General features: G+C 44.1%; 4 protein-coding genes across 7 annotated transcripts; all 4 read right to left on the minus strand.

Annotated features, from left to right (window-relative positions):
- Positions 1-9: 9 nt before the first annotated feature.
- On the minus strand, positions 10-4,414 carry dnajc27 (DnaJ (Hsp40) homolog, subfamily C, member 27). 2 transcript variants are annotated; one of them, XM_044019892.1, is made up of 6 exons: positions 4,042-4,414; positions 3,237-3,319; positions 3,080-3,149; positions 2,286-2,450; positions 2,079-2,201; positions 10-75 (listed from the first exon to the last, which is right to left on the minus strand). In XM_044019892.1, exons 1-6 carry the CDS (start codon positions 4,126-4,128, stop codon positions 10-12), a joined length of 594 nt encoding a protein of 197 aa, XP_043875827.1. In that variant the 5' UTR covers positions 4,129-4,414. The 2 variants fall into 2 exon arrangements, with proteins under 2 accessions (XP_043875827.1, XP_043875828.1); XM_044019893.1 differs by lacking the exon at positions 10-75 and having other exon boundaries at positions 1,783-2,201.
- Positions 4,415-4,516: 102 nt separating this feature from the next.
- Positions 4,517-5,914, minus strand: LOC122765566 (T-cell surface glycoprotein CD3 zeta chain-like). Of its 2 annotated transcripts, XM_044019895.1 has the most exons (7): positions 5,747-5,911; positions 5,561-5,605; positions 5,408-5,470; positions 5,288-5,323; positions 5,123-5,176; positions 5,003-5,032; positions 4,517-4,914 (listed from the first exon to the last, which is right to left on the minus strand). In XM_044019895.1, the coding sequence occupies exons 1-7, from the start codon at positions 5,837-5,839 to the stop codon at positions 4,849-4,851; spliced, it is 387 nt and encodes a 128-aa protein (XP_043875830.1). In that variant the 5' UTR covers positions 5,840-5,911; the 3' UTR covers positions 4,517-4,848. The 2 variants fall into 2 exon arrangements, with proteins under 2 accessions (XP_043875830.1, XP_043875829.1); XM_044019894.1 differs by having other exon boundaries at positions 5,123-5,323; positions 5,747-5,914.
- A 1,490-nt stretch (positions 5,915-7,404) lies between these two features.
- creg1 (cellular repressor of E1A-stimulated genes 1) lies at positions 7,405-10,154 on the minus strand. 2 transcript variants are annotated; one of them, XM_044019488.1, is made up of 4 exons: positions 9,754-10,149; positions 8,889-9,008; positions 8,703-8,816; positions 7,405-8,011 (listed from the first exon to the last, which is right to left on the minus strand). In XM_044019488.1, the coding sequence occupies exons 1-4, from the start codon at positions 10,051-10,053 to the stop codon at positions 7,925-7,927; spliced, it is 621 nt and encodes a 206-aa protein (XP_043875423.1). In that variant the 5' UTR covers positions 10,054-10,149; the 3' UTR covers positions 7,405-7,924. The 2 variants fall into 2 exon arrangements, with proteins under 2 accessions (XP_043875423.1, XP_043875424.1); XM_044019489.1 differs by lacking the exon at positions 8,889-9,008 and having other exon boundaries at positions 9,754-10,154.
- Positions 10,155-10,559: 405 nt separating this feature from the next.
- Positions 10,560-13,610, minus strand: setdb2 (SET domain bifurcated histone lysine methyltransferase 2). Its single transcript, XM_044019490.1, is given in 12 exon segments — positions 10,560-10,813; positions 10,959-11,047; positions 11,126-11,296; positions 11,371-11,582; positions 11,650-11,819; positions 11,970-12,298; positions 12,371-12,622; positions 12,693-12,788; positions 12,791-12,828; positions 12,911-13,087; positions 13,178-13,291; positions 13,543-13,610. Coding segments are annotated over 12 exon segments (1,860 nt in total). The 5' UTR covers positions 13,577-13,610; the 3' UTR covers positions 10,560-10,635.
- Between the last annotated feature and the right edge of the window lie 359 nt (positions 13,611-13,969).

The raw sequence follows: 13,969 nt of genomic DNA on the forward strand, positions 1-13,969 counted from the left end.
TACACTCACTCACTCACCCACACCAAACCTCATGGAGAAAATCAGTGATTTTAACATCACACACACACACACACACTGCTGCCTCCATCACTAAATTCAAATGTCTGATTTTGTCTTCAATCCTGTGTTCAGATTTAAATCAGTGACACAAAGTGACCACATGAGGGCAGCAGAGGAGCAGCAGCCTATAACACCGCTCTATTTTCTCTATGGGGTTTGGTTTGACTTTGTCTCCGGTGAAGTTGAAAATGCAATAATTATTATTATAATAAAAGCATGTGGTTGATGGTTTAAAGGCGTGTTGAAGATTTCCCGCTCTTTTCCTTGCGTTAAACTTGTCGATGATGTGATGATTATATTCATGTGTTCATACGTGCATGTGTTTGCCAGTTTAAGCCAACCCATAATATTTAATATTTGCACTTTGAGAGAAAGTCGTGTACAGAAGGATTTGTGACGGTTAGAGAAATAAACAAAGTAATAATCTTAGCGTCCAACTCGAAGTCTTAATGATCCGGAATGAAGAATTAGCCTTTTTATTTTTTCACGTGTGTGAAAAATAATGAAGTTGTTTTAATGGCTTTTAACCTGAAGTTTTGCCAAAAATACAAAACAAACCTGATTTTTAAAGCTTCTTTTTCATTGTTTTGCTCTCATCTGCTGCTGCTGATGAAAGCATGATGATGAGTGGGTTAATGTCAGGACAAATTCATGTGTAAATAATGGAGAGCAGAATAACAACGATCATGATGTTGTCGTCTTAATAAAAGAATCTGAAGATTTCTTTGTAAACTGGAAACTAACGTGCGACAAAACGCCAATAAAACGTCTGACTTTTAATGCTGAGTCATGGTTTTATTGTTGCATCATGGGCACCAGACAACAACACAACAGAAAACACAACAGACAACAACAGAAAACACAACAACAGACAACAACAGACAACAACAGAAAACAACACAACAGACAACAGAAAACACAGCACACAGACAACAACAGAAAACACAACAACAGACAACAACACAACAATAGACAGCAACACAACAACAGAAAACAACACAACAAACAGCAACACAACAACAGAAAACAACAATAGACAGCAACACAACAACGAACAACAACACAACAGAAAACACAACAGACAACAGAAACAACACAACAGAATACACAACGAACAACAACAGAAAACAACACAACTACAGAAAATAACAGGAAATAACACAACATAAAACACAACAGAAAACAACACAACAGACAACAACACAACAGCGAAAAGCACAACAGACAACACAACAGAAAATAACGCAACAGATGACTACAACAGACAACAAAAACAAAACAGACCACAACAGACAACACAACAACAGAAAACAACACAACAGAAAATAACGCAATTGACGACTACAACAGACAAAAAAAAACAAAACAGACCACAACACAACAACAGACAGCAGATGAAACAACACAACAGACCGCAGCACAACAGACAACACAACAGACAACACAACAACAGACAACTACAACAGAAAACAACACAACAGACGACAGCAGCAACACAACAGACGAAAACAACACAACAGACAACAGAAACACAATAGACAACAACACAACAGACGACACAGACAGCTTTTCACCTTAGAGTTCACTCATTCATTTGTTCGTCTTGGTCGATAACATCTTCCCACTAAGTTTCGGGAAATTTGGTGTGTGTGTGTGTGTCTGTGCGTGTGTGTGTTCGTGACTTAAATGTCACGATATCGTGACTTAAATATCGTGATAATATCGTGACTTAACCATCGTGATAATATTATGACTTAACTATCGTGATAATATCAGGACTTAACTAGCATGATAATATCGGGACTTAACTATCATGATAATATTTTGGTATCGTGACTTAAATGTTGTGATAATATCGTGACTTAACTATCGTGATAATATTGTGACTTGATTTGAATAAGTGAAAAACAAGATGCAGCTCCCTCTTGTGGTGATTTTCTACACTGACGATGAACAGAAATTCACTGGTATAACTCATACGATTGTTTCACATGATTTTTACAGTGACAAAATGTGACCTGGAACATCTCGTTGATTCCCTCGCCGCTCTGAGCTGACGTCTCAAAGTAGTGAAACCCTCTGGACTCCGCCCACAGACGGCCCTCCCCCTCGTCCACCACCCGCCGCTTGGTCAGATCCACCTGTGTGACAGTCCAGGGTTTAATCATCGCAGCTTTTTTGTGCAACGACACTAAAGACAACAAAAACGGCGAGCAGCGTCCGACCTTGTTGGCGCAGACGATGAACACGATGCTGTCCATGTTGGCCTGGGAGCCCATTTCCTGTTTCATCTCGCCCAGCCAGCTGTCGAGGGCGTCGAAGCTCTCCCTGAGGCCGACGTCGTACACCAGCAGCACGCCCTGACTGTCCTTATAGAACTCATTACGCACCTGAAACACATCACACACACACACACACACACACACATTCACTCGCCACTCTCCCACACAAACCTCATAGAGAAACCAGTGATTTTAGCTGCGGGGACACAGGGCTGCTGGTCCTCTGCTGCCCTCGTGGTCACTTTGTGTCACTGAGGTCAGTCTGAATGAGGGATTTTAAAGCCGAAGTGACAAAACAAGACATTTGAACTCAGTGATGGAGGCAGGTGGATCAACTCTCTGTGTGTGTGATGTTAAAATCACTGGTTTTCTCTGTGTGTGTGTGTGTGTGTGTGTGTGTGTGTGTGTGTGGGTGGGAGAGTGAGTGCTTTACAGACCTTTATTTTCCAGCTGGAAAAGGGTTTCTGACGGCAAATTAAGGACTCTGCAAATACAATCTACGTTAGTTTAAGTCTACGATATCTGCGTCACATGATCACGTCTTTATCTCACCGTTACACAGACTTTTGTAAACCACTCACTCTCCCACACCAAAGCCCACAGAGAAAACCAGTGACCACTGCTGCCTCCATCACTCAGTTCAATTGTCTTATTTTGTCACTTGACTGTTTGAAATGTTCAGATTGTGACCACACGAGGCAGCAGAGCACCAGCAGCTAAAATGTATGGTGACTCACTTCGTAGAAGAAAGGATGTCCCGCCATGTCGAAGATGTTCACTTTGATCTCTCTGTCACGCACCTGAACTCTGTGGACACACATCACACACACATCACAACAAACACACATGGAAACATGGAAATCATTTGATTGGTTACCATGGCGATGAACTTACTTGGTGACTCCATAGTCGATACCGATTGTGGCCAAATACTTGGGAACAAACCTCTTCTCACAGTAACGTTTGATGATGCAGCTCTGTGGAGGAGACACCGTTTATAATTTGTTATCATTTATATTATTCATCAGTCACTTTGCTTTATTTTTACATTTAACAGCGGTTTCTTAAAAACACATAATAGTATAGTTGATATAGCACAGATTGTTGTTAGGTAGCAGAGTGCAAAGATAATATCAGGTCGAAATAACAAAAAGTATTCACGTTAAAGTTGATGCATAATCTGCACTCTTTTAATTTGAAGTCGCCCTGGATGCCGTGCTGTTATTCCACAATTATGAGCAAAGCAAGATTAACAGAAACATACAACAAGTGAATATATATGCCGATGTTATCAGACGGTGACTGTCTTTCTAAATAAATATAATAGCATCTTGTTTTCTGCAAGACTGGTGTTCTACAAGCAAAGCCGCGTTAAAATGGTGTTCAGCATCAGAACAAACCCTGTAAATCCTGACAGCTAACATATCGCCGTTTCATCCACGGTTCAAAACATATGCCGATGTTATCAGACGATGACTGTCTTTCTAAATAAACATAATAGGATTCGTTCTTTTGTAAAAAAATGAAGCGCTACAAGCAAAGGCGCGTTAAATTGATGCTTTTGTAAACAGGGTTCAGCATCGGAACAAACCCTGTCATTCCTTACAGCTCATTAAAAGAAACGTTTGGCGTGTTTATGTCACGTTGTGGGGAAATGTTCGGATTAACGATGGTTTCCAGTCACAACAACCCGTCTTACCTTCCCCACCTCCGCATTTCCGAGACTAATCACCTTCACACGCAGTGATTTTTTATTGTCTCGTCTTTTCGGCGCGTTCGTTTCCATCGGAACTGATTTTCCAGTTCGGTTTCAAGTGTTCTTCAGTGTCGATGACTCTGCTGTTGTTATTGGAACCAACCGCGGCTAACGCGGCCAACGCGGCCAACGAGCAACCGTTGGCAAACTGGCGACTTGAGATTTACTCGAACCTTAAATCGAATAATTATGATCGGTCAAATGAATGACGCGACCTGGTTTAGCATGAGAGCTAGTGTTTGGATTGTGCTGCCATCGTAACACACGGCACAGACGCAGCGGGTCCGCTAGCCGCATACATCAAATAAGTCAATTAACATTCTGCTTCCGCTCACTATTTTCAAAATAAAAGTCTGAGTGAAGTATGACTTCCGTTGTGTTTACTTTTCACGGTAAATGAACCACAAAAGAGCAGAAATGTTAACGGTTCATGTTTATTTACACACAGTAATGATGTTACACTGAAAACGTTCAGTCATTTACATAATCAACACATATATTACATCGTTATTTAGCTATTTTGTGGGATTTATCAGATGTTAGCCTCTTCATGAAAGAAAGAAATATGTTTACATTAAATTCTCAGGAAAACCTCACGTTACATGTATAAAACGTATAAACTGTAAACATCACATGTTTTGAACTCATCTAAATCACCAATCCATCAGAATAGAACGCCACCTTCAGCCAATCACTGATCCACACACAGGAAGTGAGGCGACGACGGAGGATACTGGCGTGGAGGCGGAGCTAACGGGCAGGAAGTGGCTGCATCTGGAGAGAGTCGTAGGTGTCTCTGGTGACTGAGCTCAGATCCTGGAGGACAATCAATCAATCAATCAATCAGTCAATCGATCAATGGATCAGTAAATGATCAGTATATGATCAGTAAAGTATTGATCACCTGGTAAACCTTCTCAGTTTTTCTCTGACGCTGAAAAACACAAACAAACAAACAAACAAATAATGAAAGGATTTCAAATGAAAGTGAAACAAATAAAATGAAGATTTGAAATGTTGGGACCTCTCGTTTGACAGGAAGCTCCTTATATTCTCCCTCTGTGCGTCTGTTCAAGCCCTTCAAAATAAAAGCAGACAAATCAGCGTAATGTCCTTTTACAAAAATAATAATAACAATAATAACAATAATAATAATAATAATAATAAAACTGTGAGCGATGTTTGTTACAGTGTAGGTGGCGTCGTCGTTGTCCGTCCAGCGGTTCTGTCACAACACAACATCAAAGGCATTAAAGGACAGACAGACAGAGGACAGACAGACAGACAGACAGAAGACAGGCAGACTCACTCGTCCTCTCTCTGTGTCTCTCATCAGTCCATCGTAGCCTCCATCACTCCGAGTTTTCAGGTCCTGAATGTGTTTAACATGAAGACGATGATGTCATTCTATGTGTTCATGTGTTCATGTGATCATGTGATCATGTGATCATGTGACACTCACAGTGTAGATGGCGTCGTCGCCTGACTTTACTTTAGCTTTGAAGAACTACAGGAAGAATGTGACGATTAGTTATATATACATATACACATATATATATATATGTGTATACACGTATACACGTATACACGTATACACGTATACACATATATATGTTATACACAGTGCATCAGTTCCAGTGTAAGTCACCCTCTCTTTGATGAACATGCCGGTGATGATGAGTCCGTACAAACCGAGGAATCCGTCCAGAATGTAGCAGAGCCCGGGGTCATACAGATGCATGGCTTCTGTGGAGGTCAAAGGTCACGTACCACATCAGCTTTTATTTTGAAAACTTGACTTTTCGTGTAAACCAGTGTTTCCCAACCCTGGTCCTCAGGGTTGGGAAACACTGATGTAGAGGATACAGAAATTGAGAGTTTTATTTTGAAATCGGGGGGTGGAGCCTCCATCACTAAGTTCTAATGTGTGATTTGAATGAATTTGTTTCAACTGAACTCAGTGACACAAAGTGACCACACGAGGTTTTTCTGTGGTTTCGCTCGCGTCACACCACATATCATAGGATCATTATCACGTCTCCATGGAAACGCAGTCACTGGTTTTAGCTTCTCTTTGTTTCCGCGTTGTCGTCGTTCTCTTCCCTCCATTTTGTACGCGCCGCTTTAAAATGGCCGTTGTTTGGAGATGAAGAGCAGGTGAAACACTTCTGTCACATGACCTCAGTGTGGGGAAGAAACCACACACACTTCCTGTCGCTCACACACTTCAACTCAAACACAAAGTGAGGAACTGAAACACGAACACTGACAGAACAGACGACGAGTGGATTATAGAAAAGATTAGTTTGACTTTAACAAAATAATGACGACAACTTTTATTCATGCTCATGCACATCAGCTACTATGCTAATGAGCCGCGACTCATTTCCTGACAAATGACAACATGGCTGCCACTGCTCACCTTCTTCTTCTTCTTCTTCTTCTTCTTCTTCTTCTTCTTCTTCTTCTTCTTCTCACTGACAAAAAACACGCAATGTCATTTCATTTGATGTTGAAATGTTTGTTGTTAAAATAAGTCACATGTCACCTCTCCTCCTCCTTCTTCTCTGGTTTGTCGCTCCACCTCCAGGTTTTAACGATAATAAAGCACTTAATGTAAATGTGATGTTAAATGTAAAGTTTAGTCAACGCGAGTGAGTGAGTGAGTGAGTGAGTGAGTGAATCTGACCTGCAGCTGGAAACACAGCAGTGAGGAGCAGGAGGACACACGTCCACGTCTGAAGATCCAACTCAAACTTCACGTCTTTGTCTCTGCAGCGCACACACACACACACACACACACGTCAACTCAAAGTGGAACAGGAAGTGGTGAGATGCTACTGTGACAGGTGACACACACACACACACACACACACACACACACGAAGACAGTCTTTGTTCATGTTTCTACACAAATGTAGTACATTTGTGTAGAAACATATATATGTATGTACATATATGTATGTACATATGTACACTATATATGTACATATATAGTGTACATACATATATGTACATACATGTACGTGTATGTAAATATATAGGGTACACTATATATGTATGTACATATATGTACATACATGTACGTGTATGTACATATATAGGGTACATACATATATATGTATGTACATATATATTGTGTATATGTGTGTACACTATATATGTACATACGTGTATGTAAATATATAGGGTACATACATATATATGTAAATATATAGGGTACATACATATATATGTACATATATAGTGTACATATATAGTGGACATATATAGTGGACATGTGTGATTTTTACAGAAAAACAACAATGTTTTTCAAAACTTTATTTATACAAATCAAACGTCACATTGGTTGAATATTTCAGCTCAAAGGGCAGAAATGGTTTAGTTTGAAAAGGTTGGAATTATGGGATGTACATTTGTCTACATTACATATTCTGCGTTTCTGTGTGCAGAATTAAATATTTTCAGATTAAACTTAAACTTTTCTAGATAAAATGCAAATGTACACTTTTTTAATGCCATCATGTTTTTTTAGAAAGTTAACAGTGCCCCCTGTGGTCAAACCCTAACACTGCACACCACATAAACACACACACATTTATAATGTGACTGTCACACCTACACATTCTGTTTCTGTTCATTTAAAAAGAAAAAACGTCAAAACTGAATTCATGAAAATCTGATTTGTTTGACATTAAATTCTCATCATGTGATCACTTTAGAGCCACATGTTCATTCTGTTTTAACACAACTTTATTGATCGATTGGTTTTTAAACAGACTGAACAGTGAAGAGTTGTGGACGTCAGGAAACAGCGTCTCTGACGTCACAGGTACTTCCTGTACGGCGACGCCTGGAAATATTCGCCTGGAGTTACGATCTTTACTCCGCCGAAATAATCCAGCACCCACACCTGAAACACAGGGGGAGGAGTTAACCTGTGATGACGTCATCACCAGCTGTGACAGTGTTTTCAAATCATCGTTATCGGAAAATAACAATGATCGTAATAAAGATTGTAATAATGATTGAAACAAACATCGTAACAAAGACTGTAATAATGTTCGTAACAAAGATCGTAATAATGATTGTAATAAAGATCATAACAATGATCGTAATAAAGATCATAACTAAGATCATAACAAAGATCGTAACAATTTTCTTAACAAAGATCATAACAATGATCGTAATTAAGATAGTAATAAAGATCGTAATAATGATTGAAACAAACATCGTAACAAAGACTGTAATAATGTTCGTAACAAAGACTGTAATAATGTTCGTAATAAAGATCATAACAATGATCGTAATAAAGATCGTAACAATTTTCTTAACAAAGATCATAACAATGATCGTAATTAAGATAGTAATAAAGATCGTAATAATGATTGAAACAAACATCGTAACAAAGACTGTAATAATGTTCGTAACAAAGATCGTAATAATGATCGTAAAAAAGATCACAACAATAATCATAACAAAGACCGTAACAAAGATCATAACAATGATCGTAATAAAGATCGTAATAAAGATCATAATAATAATCGTAATTAAGATTGTAATAATGATTGAAACAAACATCGTAACAAAGATCGCAGTGGTACCTGTGTGATGTTGAACTTGGAGAAGAACCAGTTATGATCCGTCGGCCAGTCGATCATCTCCGGGTGTCGACTGAACAGAGACTTCTTCGCAAACTCCGCCTCCGTCCCGTTCACCTGGACGACAGCAGGAAGAGGAAGTGAAGTCATGTGACTGCTCAGACTACAGCTGTGTGTGTGTGTGTGTACCTGCATGACAGATCCAGACAGGATGACGCGAGCGCACAGAGGACTCTGAGGGTCAAACCTGTGCTGACGACAGTAATCTGTTTGAGCGAGAGACATGGACAGAGACGCTGACGGGTTCACCTGCAGGGGGCAGCACGCGCACACACACACACACACACACACACACACAGTTTTCAGTTTAATTTCCTTTTCAAAAATAACTGCTCACTCTGTAAAACTGTTTATCGAAGAGCGATGACGCAGCAGTCGTGCACGCACACACAGTGACGCAGCAGTTTGTGCACGCGCGCGCGCACGCACACACACACACACACACAGTGACGCAGCAGTTTGTGCACACGCGCGCACGCACACACACACACAGTGACGCAGCAGTTTGTGCATGCACACACACGCTCACTGACTCTCACTGTTTAAGTCACATGACGTTTTTATCAGATGACCGCAGCTGTTCATGATGTAACTGTCACTAATGTCACTAATAACATGACTTACATCTCAAAGAATGTGATAAAAACTTACAGTAACATAATGTAACATAAATAACAGTATTCATTATAATCTAAATCATCAAGTTCTGGAGTGACTGGCAATATGCAGCTCCCCCTGGTGGCACTTCAGAATACGAAAACAAAAATCGGACTGTGTTTGTGAGCTGAACGGGATTTTCAAGTTCTTCCAGCAGATTTATTTAAGAGCAGAATTATACAAATTCACTTCAATTCACTTATAAAAGTGACTGTTGTTCCTTAAATGCTCTGCTTTGTCAATGAGGTTCAGCAAAAACCAAACCTTTAGCAGAAAAGTGACTGAATTAAGATAAAACTTGACAGAAAGTCAAGGAAACTTCCCGGGTCAGTCCTACCTCCAGGTCCTGCACGGAGACCTCCATCCGGGTCAGGTACATGTACGGAACCCCGGAGCTGGAGCCCAGCGGGCCGTCACTCACTGAGAAGGCGTTGGAGAACGGCTGACCCGCCACCTGTTCGTGGCTGGAGATGGTGGCCATGGAGGCCCAGTCACACCGGTGCGAGATGAAGCGGGCGACCCGGGCCACCTGCTCGTGAGGCGGGATTCGGAGCCGCGAAAACTCCGAGGCAGAGGCGGAAGAGGCCCAGAGGAGGCCGAGGAGGAGAGAAGTCACAGGCCGCACAGCAGCGCTCATGGTCGGCCTCAGAAGAGCATAAACACTCGGTCAGAAGAACCAGGAGAGACGCGATATAAACAACCCACCTTTTCCGGTCTGAAGTTTCAAAATAAACGCCGACACCACTTCCGGCTTAAACGTCACCAATAATAGGCGTGACGAGTCCACGGGGAAGTGCTTTCTTGGTAACGCCGCGTAGGAATTTCAAAGCAAAAGCTGAATTGAAATGTTGAGAAAAAAACCTCAACAGGAAGTTATTTTAGTTTTAAGCAATTACAGAATTACAAAATAAAAGCTCAATCGTTATCAATAAACAAGAAAAAAAACTCCAACAGGAAGTTATTTTGTGCAACACTTCAAAACAAAAGTCATTTGTCCAACAAGAAGTTGATTCCGTTCTAATGAAAACAGTCGTACTCCCAACAGGAAGTCATCTTGGTAAACGTCACATACAGCTTTTCAAAGTAAAAGTTTCACGATACTAGGCTTTCACTGTTCAGTCTTCAAAATAAGAGTCAAACTGATTTCTTTATTCGTTAAAAAAGTGATTTATTTAGAAAAAGAGCAGCAGAGTTACAGTAGAAGATGTCTGCAGCTGGTTTAATCAGTGGCTCCATGACCTTTGACCTCACACATGTCACACAGATTGTCCTTGATGATAAAGTTGCCCCGGCAATCGTCACTGCCGCACAGACACGCCACTTCCTGTTTCTGCAGCGAGGACGTTAAAGCGTTGTCACAGTAGTTCCACGTTAACTCAGAACCGGCTTTCACCACGCTGCACACAGGAAACACACATCAACACACACACACACACACGTCAACACACACAGGAAACACACGTCAACACACACAGGAAACACACGTCAACACTCACACACACACACGCTGCACACAGGAAACACATCAACACACACACACACCTGCTGGTGAAGAAGGCGGGGACAGGGAAGGCGGGGTCATGGCAGTCGATGAAGACATTCTGGATGAAGAGGTTTGATTGACAGCTGTGCTGTTGTCATGGAGACACAAAACAAGGTCAACACATGCTAACGCGCTAACAGGAGCCGATGATGTCATCAGGACTCACGTTGAAGAAGCGGCTCACGTTTCCTTCTCTGCTGGCGTCCAGGAAGTAAACATGGTCCGGCGCCGCCACTCGCTTCACGGCGCGCTTCCACGGGTCACTTCCGTCACCTCCGTCCGCCATGATAGTGCTGATGTGACCTGAAGGTGGCGCTGGTGCAGCCAGTCCCAGTGTCTGAGGAGAGAGAACGTGTTTCAGACGCGTGGACGAAGAAAAGCCCACGTGATCACGTGACCGCGACCTCTGACCTGCGCGCCGCCGTCGCTCGGCCTCTGGATCACTGGGACGTGCAGGGGTGGCGAGGTGGGCGGGGTCTCCACCAGGTTGCTCCGGGCCTCCAGGACGGGCGGAGCCAGCCACTCGGTGACGACCTCCACCTCGTCGTCGGACGGCAGGTCGCAGCGCACCAGTTTGGGGGGCGGGGGCTCGGCGGGCGCCGCCACACGCTGCAGGATCAAACCTGAACATCACAACTGTCAGTCACATGTGATATCATCGTCATCATGTGACGCACACCTCGTCCTCACCTGCGTAGATGCACACGAAGGTGCCACGCTCCAGGTCGTCACGGCAACGCACTCCCCAGCCACGGTCCAAGGTCTGGAAAACCTGGAGGCGGACTCTGATTCCACGCTGGACCAGACGGTTCTGACAACGAGCGCGGTCGCAACCGCACCACGGACCACATTCATACACACTGACACACAGACACACACACAGACACGCTACTTAAACCGTGGCGAGGCGAGGAGAGCCGGTGGAAATGCGCCATTACAGTCCTGGTGATTTACATGACAGAGCCACCAGGGGGAGCTGCAGAGTCCAGGATGACAGACAGAAGACTCACCCTGAGGGGACGGGCTGGGTCAGCCTGTGGTGGGCGTAGTGGCACCCTCCTCTGGTCAGTGCGGCGCAGGCGCAGCGGCGTGGGTCGCCGCAGCCGTCGGTGCAGTCGCAGCAGGCGTTGAACAGCAGGGGGCCTCGGCTCAAGAAGCAGCCGTGAGGCCAGCGGTCTCTACGGTAACGGAAGTCGGCGGGCAGAGCGCCGCCGTCGCCCGGGCACAGCTCCACTGGCGTCGGCTCCGCACCACGGCTCAGGTCCAGCTCTGGACGCCGCGGGCCCGCTGGCGTGGGCGGGTCCAACTGCACCATGGGGTTAAAGGTGAAGAAGTCCACCTGCAGGGGGCGCACAGATCGCGGTTAGCTTAGCATTAGCTCCAGGAGAAGAACGTCACGGCGACGCATCACCTGCAGAACGTCGTACGTTTCCGTCCCCAACAGGAACTGCATCACGTCATCATGGTTACAGAGGTTCTTTCCACACGGTGCTCGGTAAACAACATCTTCCAGAAGCGTAGGCTCCGCCCCTCCGCCACGAGGCGACGGCAGCGGGGTGGCGCTCAGTCTGGTGAAGCCGCAGAGCAGCGGCACCATCAGAGGGTTCTGACCCCAGAACGGAGGCGTGGACTGAGGCATGCTGGGTAAACTGGGCAGGCAGGTCTGGAGCGACAACAACAACATGAACCCAGGGTCGTTTTATTAGGAACAGTGGAGCAGTCGGGGGCGGTACCTTGCTGCATGTGTGGGCGGCGACCAGTGGAGGCAGCGGCTGCTGCTGTCTGTCTGCAGGGGGCGCTGCTGGACCACTCTCACCATTAGAGGCAGTAGGGGGGGGACTGTCGTAGAGGAGTCAGGTTGCAGCTCATCTGTGCAGGAAGACAAAAAAACATCACACTTTGTCCACAGTTGTCCACTAACCCTAACCCAGAATAAAAGCCTAAAACGAACTTGCGCCGATGACCACCTGGACCACAGACTGGTCCTGAGCTGGGACAGACGGACACAGGTCCTGAGCCGGGACAGACGGACACAGGTCCTGAGCCGGGACAGACGGACACAGGTCCTGAGCCGGGACAGACGGACACAGGTCCAGACACTCGAGCAGCTTCAACGCCTGAACCAGCTCTGAGGGAAAAAAACACCTCAGAACAGGAACCACCTCTTCATCATCATCATCAGAGGAGGAGGAGGAAGCAGATAAAGTGAACCTCAAACCTTTGTCTGTTGCTGTGTTCTTATTCAGGACTCGCTTCAGGTGGTCCAGGTACGAAGACACGGAGCTAAAGACCAGATCCAGGTCCTGCTCAGCCCAGAACCTCTGAGCCCGCTCTGAGGACAACAAAGAGACGAGTCACATGACAAATAAATATGTATTCTGTAGATTTATAATATTTGCAGTAAATCACAGAAAATGACTGATAATCCACATCAGACCAGGTCCAGGTTTATAAAAGTCTGATCAGAACTAACATTAAAACACAGTTACTTGCTTCTTAATTAATCCACATTAAACCAGACCCGCATCTAAACACGACCTGGGGAAACTGTAATCCGAATTCATTTAATTCCAAACTTCTTACCGACATCATGAGAATCTGACGCTTCTGTTTCCATCAGAGCGCAGCGTTAGCCTGCTAGCACTCAGCTAACTTAGCACAGGTACAAACAGAAGCAGTATTTGGTTTTTTTTTACCGTTTACGTTAATAAAACCGCGGTGAGCCGCGAGGACACCCACACGTACAAATAAACGAAACAAAGACGTTAATGTTTCGTTAACGTTCTCATGACATAAACCGGAGCTAATCCGCTGTGGGTGTAGCAGCTAACCACGTAGCTTCCTCCGGGCAGCTAACGGCTGTAGCTAACGGCTAACGCGCAAAGTTTCAAAAACACATCCTTTATAAATATAACGGTTTCATTTATTTTATTGATCCGTACAGTCCATGAAGTGATTTACGTGTTAGCAATGACATGTTCCGTCACGGCCGCCGTAGTTCTAGGAACAT

Source organism: Solea senegalensis, linkage group LG2, assembly GCF_019176455.1.
Source record: "Solea senegalensis isolate Sse05_10M linkage group LG2, IFAPA_SoseM_1, whole genome shotgun sequence".
In the NCBI taxonomy this organism is placed as follows: Eukaryota; Metazoa; Chordata; class Actinopteri; order Pleuronectiformes; family Soleidae; genus Solea; species Solea senegalensis.